This window comes from Vigna unguiculata, chromosome 8, assembly GCF_037176805.1.
Source record: "Vigna unguiculata cultivar grain cowpea cultivar isolate G323 ecotype 2 chromosome 8, ASM3717680v1, whole genome shotgun sequence".
In the NCBI taxonomy this organism is placed as follows: Eukaryota; Viridiplantae; Streptophyta; class Magnoliopsida; order Fabales; family Fabaceae; genus Vigna; species Vigna unguiculata.
In genome coordinates, this window is record NC_140799.1 from 11,656,899 (window position 1) to 11,663,531 (window position 6,633).

At 37.1% G+C, this 6,633-nt stretch overlaps 1 protein-coding gene across 1 annotated transcript; it reads right to left on the bottom strand.

The window, feature by feature from the left end:
- Positions 1–2,422: 2,422 nt before the first annotated feature.
- LOC114194430 (protein kinase STUNTED-like) lies at positions 2,423–6,391 on the bottom strand. The gene is made up of 10 exons (XM_028084627.2): positions 6,039–6,391; positions 5,830–5,927; positions 5,301–5,550; positions 4,549–5,211; positions 4,205–4,453; positions 3,947–4,110; positions 3,779–3,858; positions 3,547–3,694; positions 3,293–3,442; positions 2,423–2,973 (listed from the first exon to the last, which is right to left on the bottom strand). Exons 1-10 carry the CDS (start codon positions 6,205–6,207, stop codon positions 2,728–2,730), a joined length of 2,217 nt encoding a protein of 738 aa, XP_027940428.2. The 5' UTR covers positions 6,208–6,391; the 3' UTR covers positions 2,423–2,727.
- Between the last annotated feature and the right edge of the window lie 242 nt (positions 6,392–6,633).

Consider the following 6,633-nt stretch of genomic DNA (forward strand, 5'->3'; position numbering starts at 1 on the left):
GGAAATATGGTGTGCATATGGTGGTTTTGATGAGATGAGATGATAACTCCTCCTCCAAGCTATATGACTCAATGAAGAAGGAGAGATAGTAGTGTTTGAGTACTCTTAAGAGATATTAGGCAAACTCTTAAGGAAGAGAGGTTGGGTCAACTCTTAAAGAAGAGTGGTTAGAGGAAACCTATAATAGGTGTTCTAGCCATGGTGACCTAAGATGAGTAGTATGGCATAAAATTGGCAGCATAACAATACTAAAATTCAAAGGTATCTTTTACATGGGGAAATACCTTTATTTATAGCCTAAGGTGTCTTAAAACAAGAAGCAAAATCCTAAAAGCCTTAACTTCGCTAACTTGGAGACCAAGGAAAAAATCCTCTCCATTAAGAGGAGAAGGACATGTGGCCACTAATCCTCTCCATTAGGAGTATGCCACATGGAAAGAACAAGTATCTCACAGAAGAGAACAACTTAGAGACCATTCTAGCTAAAAGCCCACAAGCTTCTACAAACTTTCCCCCATATGCACATAAGATGGCCCTTCTTCTAAAAAGTTTGCACTCTAAGCTGGGGATTTTTACCCTAAATCCATGTGTCTCCTTAGGACCCATCTCCTCTAGGCTCAAAACCTTACACTACAACCCTAGGCCCAAATACAAGACCCAAAAGAAATTATAGACTACTTGGTCCATTATACAAGATCCACAAGAAAACCCTATACTAGTAGGTCCATAATACAAGATCCAAATTAAACCTACTCCATTATGAACTCGTTCATGACCCATTATGATAAGAGTTTGGGTCCACCTTCCATAAATGACTCTAACTCTTTTTTAGTGTATTTAGTAATGGCTAAGAGGGGGTATGCCATCAGTAACTCAACCTTACAAAACAAACTTGTAAGTTAAGTTCGCAACCACTTATATATTATAAATTAGTTTTATCTCTAGCCAAAATGTGGGACATTCAACAATGGTCTTGTGTAGTGAATTCAACAATGGTCTTGTGTAGTGAGTGGAAGTTTGGTGTGTGGTTGACATTTCATATGGTTATAGTAGTAGGGCGAGTTGCTATGTGTATGTCTTGCATTGTGCTTTCCTCCTTCTTTCACTTCCTTTGATGTGTTTTCAGCTTTTGTGCTTCTTAGTTTGTTTAATTTCTCACTTTTCAAAAACTTTGCTAGTTTCTAAATTTGGTCTTATGTAATGACTAAAATGTTCTTTGCCACATCTTTTAAGTTTAGTCATGATTATAGCCTGGGTGTCAAACCTCCACCTATTGTCAACACAACATTTTTCATAGTTAAATTATAATTATAATTGGAGTACGAACTTACCCTACAAAATCAATTCTAATTCTATTGTACTAAAAGTGTTCGACAAGTGTGAGTTCCCCGTAAGCCAGTGCTTCTATTCTAGCTCCTCTCCCTGACTGTTTGTTACTGTCGGAATACTACGCTCCTTCTATTCTAGGTCTAGGGCATTCTCTTTCTTTGGAATCCAGCGCTAACAGGGAAAACGTCCTTTTTTTCATAAACAAAAGGGTGGAAGAGCTAATTTCGAGAGACAAACCACCCTTTTAAGTCTTATTTTTTCTTTCAGACCTGATGAATTACAAACCACCTTTTAGACCCACTATATTTATATGTTGGCACTATTGAAAATTCACATATTACATGGAATTTTTCTTGTAAATTTGTTAAAAAGAATTGTAAGAAAAATATTTTTTCTACTACTTTTTCTAAAAATTTTAATTGGTAAGTAATTCCTTCGTAAATAATTATTTCCTATAAAATTATAAAATTCATAGTATTTCCAACAAAATTTGTTATGAAAAATGTTTTATAAAAAATATTTTAAAAAAAAATAGGTAGCAATTTTTTGTAATTTTTTTTATAACAAAATTTATAAGTATTTTCTAAAAAAAGAATTAAACATAAAAAAAATAATTAAACAAAATCTGGGAGGAAATATGAATTTTTGTTAGTAATGGGGAAGTCCTTTTGTGAGAAGTCCTTTTATGAGAGTGAGTTGGGATTAAAGCTTATCCCAACTATGTTTCATGGTCCTATTATATCACCCACCTTTTGGTATCCCTGTATTTCAATGTTCGGCATAAGAGAAAGTGGTTCAGATCTCGGATAAAGATGTGATCAAATTATAGTACATAACAAAGATTCAATTTCCACTTTACAAAAGGAATGGTAAACTATGCAACAAGTTTAAATCGAAATCCTACTTTAAAATAATAATAATTTTTATATTAACTATTATTGTTGAATTTATTAAACTGTATATTATTAAATTGTTTTAAGATAATTAACAAATATTGTAAAGTATAAATTCTAACATAAAAAAAAGTGGTACTTTTGACAGAATCAGATAAGCCATGTTATAAGCAGAAAAAGGAAACAATACAAACGTCACATAAAAGAAATGGTGATGAAATTTATTAAGTACACGAGAACTGTAATCATTATGAAGTTTCAAGATACAACTTTTATTTTGGCACCAGAAAATACATGATATGAGGGTTGAAAGGGGTACCAAGTGATGAAGATGGAGAAAGGGTAACTAGCCTTAGAAATTAGAAGGCAGAGTTTCCTAGACAATGAAGGGAAGGAGGAGGGCACACACAAACAACCTCTCATCCTAAACCCATCTATAAACTTCCACACACCAAAATTATCTACAAAGGATTTAGATTCAAAAACACAATCCTTAGAAGTTTGCTCAATCAAAGCTTGATGAACGGCTCCACCTGCCTCTCAAGTAGTCCTCCAATGAGATGTTTTGCTCAACACTGCACATGGAGAGTGAGTCATCCTCCACATCACGCAGAGCAAGGTTAAGGTGTGACTGCAGATTCGAAGATGGAGGACAAGCTTCATCATCACCCATTTCTGCTGCTTCCACTGCATTCACTTCTAGTCTTGCCCACTTCATCACTTCACCATCACCTCCAAGGACCTTTTTGATCTGTGTGCTCCAATCAAACAAATATCACATTAACAATATTACAATGTTCAAATATCTCCGATGTGTTCGCGTATATATGTGTGTTTGTTTGTGTGTCTTTGTATATGTCTGTCTTTCTGTATTCGTGTGTATATGTGTGTTTGTTTGTGTGTCTGTATATATGTGTGTCTTCCTGTGTGTGTTTGTGTGTATATGTGTGTTTGTCTGTGTGTATGTGTATCTTTCTTTCGTGTGTATATGTGTGTATGTCTGTGTATATACCTGTCTTTCTGTGTCAGTGTGTGTTTGTGTAGTAAATTATAGTTTATAGATATCTCACAAGGCTCATTTGAGGTCTAGCTCTTGGAGCACGTCTGATACAAAGTGTAGCTGCCAAGACCATCCTTTCCATTTCTTCAGGATCATAGTTATCACCCAAACTAGGATCTAACAATTGTAACACCTTCCCACTATTTAGAATTGGATTTGCCTGCAAAAGGTTGTTATTTCCATTATTTTTCTTCCAATACATGTGAATATGTAAGAAGTATAGTAGCAGAGTAGGTGATAGACTATAATATTGCAGAGACATACCCACATGACAAGGCTCTCTTGACCTTTGGGGTAATCACTACTTATGGGCTTTCTCCCTGAAAGGAGCTCAAGAAGCACAACACCAAATGCATAGACATCAATCTTGTCATTGACTTTGCCATACATGAAGTACTCAGGAGCCATGTAACTGCATAAATGAGTGTTTATAGAATTTAGAAATTGGAACTATTTAAATGCAAATTCTGTCTGCAGCATTTGTGAAAGTACAAACCCAAAGGTTCCAGCAACATCTGTGCAGATTATATGTGATGATGAGGTTGATGCCCATTTTGCAAGTCCAAAGTCAGAGAGCTGTGTTAAAAATCAACAATGCAGCATGAGGCCTAACATGTGAAAAGATTCAAAACATGAAATACAACCAAATAGAAAGCCACATTACCTGGGGTTCAAAATCCTCAGATAACAAAACATTTGATGATTTTACATCACGATGGATCACAGATTGGCCTTCATTGTTATGGAGATACTCCAAAGCCTCAGCAACACCCATTGCCACCTTGTATCTCTCAGTCCAACCAAACACAAGTGGATTTTTCTTGTTACCTATTTTTCAATGAAATGAAAAGAAGAAATTAGTGAGATCACAAGGCCACATGGGTTGAAAAGAAATTAACAGTGACAAAATAAAGCAGTGTACCATGGATGTTCTCTTCAAGGCTTCCTCTTGATAAGAAATCATAGACCAAAAGAAGATTACCATCCTCAAAGCAGAATCCAAGAAGGGAAATAATGTTTTTGTGATGCAAGGTAGTAATGATTTCTATTTCTAGAACAAATTCCTTCATAACATCATCAGATGGCTTTAAGATCTTAACAGCAAGTTCCTTGCCATCAGGAAGGCACCCTCTGTATACCTGGCTACTTCCTCCTTTCCCAATCAAGTTTTCTGAAATCACACAACAAATCATGTTAAAAATAAACCCTGTTTTTTGTTGACAAGTTGATCTCAAGATTCAAACAAGTACAAGGTAAAATAAACACCTGGCAAGAAATTTGATGTTGCCAACACAAGTTCTTGGTACTTAAACAATCGGCAACTGGATGAGTATCTCTCATGAAGGCCCTCCAATTCCTTAGGAATGCTTCTAGAGTTGTGTTCAGGCACAGAGGGAGTTCCTATTTCAGCATCCACTGGAACAAGAGCACCACTCTTGCTATCTAGACCCAAAAACTGATCTTTATTTGGGCCACAGTTGTTTGTTTTTTGTTCAAGATGTGCAGCATATGAAAGATTTCTAGAAGGTAACTGCATTGCCCATTGTACCACAGAGATCTGGCGAAACAGCGATCTTTCAGAACATTTCCTGTCAGATGTAATTGTCTTATGGAGCAGTGGCCAACCTGGTTTAGAAACAGAATCATTGGTCTGCACAGACACTATTGCCAAAGGGTTCTCATCACAAGCATCACCACAAGACTCTTCTGATGAATGGTTACAACATAAACCAAACAGTGCCGGGTTTGAAGAACAAACAGAGCAACTCTTCTTCTCAATGAATTCTTTAGAATCCAGAAAAGCCTTAGCCAAACTGTGATCTGAAAATTGACCACTACCCTTACCATCATCATCTTGCACTTTTGAAGTCTTGCCAAGTGTCCTGTGAATCGAACTAGGCACCCCAGTTGCGTGGTTCTGATCAACTCCTGCAACAACACATCCACTCAGAACTCTACACATCATGAGACTCACAATCTCACACCACAGCACAGAACAAGGAAAATTCAATAAAAACCTTTCATGTCTGCTGCAGTTACTGGTGATCCATCCCTCTTGAACACAATTTTCCCATTATTAACAGCAAGAACACAACAATCCCTTGGTAGCTTCTTAGCACAGTACCTTGCCACAGATATATATGGCCGAATTCTTTGAAGACCTTGAGGACTTCCAACTATGATATGCGTTGCAGAATAAGCATTTGCTTCTCGAACCAGGATTCTCCTCACTGATGAACCCCGACATATTTTGAACTTAAGATCCACCTGAATAATAATTTCCACAAAAAAATTAAAGAAAAAAACTTAAAATTCACATATTTTAATCAAGAATTTCCCTCACCCTTTAGGCTAAAACATCATTTGTAACTCGAGTGACAACTTTAAACCCATGTCCCACATAACATAAAAATATGCAATGTTAAACAAGGTTTCTGGAGCCATTGCGATCACTATCAGAAACAGTGACAAAACCACCGACACAATTTAAAACTCCGAGAACATGACTGGGAGAAAGAGTTGGAGAGAGATGCTGAGAAACACAACCTGTTTCAAATTGCAGAACCCTTCGTAAACGGCAAGCACAGAGTCAAAAGCTTTGACAAGTGAAAACAAAGACGATTTCCCATCCCGATTAACAATTTCTGCAGCAACCCATTTCGCCAAAACGAGAAAAAAAACCTGTCACACTCCATGAAAGCCAAAAAAAGGAAGAAAAGGAAAAGCATCATTTGATGGGATGGTTATGTATATACCATCATTCCCAAGAACATGAAGAGCAAGCACAACATCACACGGCTGAGCCACTTTGAACAAAGCCCAAGTGAGCAACTCGGTGCTGTGGGAGTCCATCTTCACTCCCACGACTACCGTCCGGCCACCGTGGCTGGCCTCTCCGGCGGTGGAAGTTGGCAACATTTTCATGATTCAGTGCTTTACCGTTGTCCTGTTATTGTCGGTGATGGCATGAGTCATGAATGAGAGAAAAAGTTTGAAACTTTTGGAGGTTGTAACGAAGTTGGTTTGGTTTTGAAGCTCGTGCGTGAGTGTGTGTGCACACCAAAGTGGAAAACGAAAGGCGAAGAAATTATCAGTGCTATTATTATTTATTTATTATGCTGTTGAGTTGTGTTAACTAATGATACCACTGTAACGGTGATGCTATCGGATACGTATTTTTAAGCATGGGATTGTGTGTTATGATGATTTAATGTGCGCGATTTTGACCACTGGGTCCCACTAGTAAATGACATCATTGGATCTAAATCTTTTTCATTAAAAATATCAAAGAGTTTTTTTGTCTCGGGATTTGGAATCTACCACGAGGTTGTTCTATTAGGTCAACGTGGA

Coding starts and splice junctions, on each gene's coding strand:
- LOC114194430 (XM_028084627.2), bottom strand. CDS start 6,207: ATGAAAATGTTGCCAACTTCCACCGCCGGAGAGGCCAGCCACGGTGGC. Junction 5,551..5,829: donor GGTTCTGCAATTTGAAACAG/GTTGTGTTTCTC, acceptor ATTATTATTCAG/GTGGATCTTAAGTTCAAAAT. Junction 4,111..4,204: donor CCTTGAAGAGAACATCCATG/GTACACTGCTTT, acceptor ATTGAAAAATAG/GTAACAAGAAAAATCCACTT.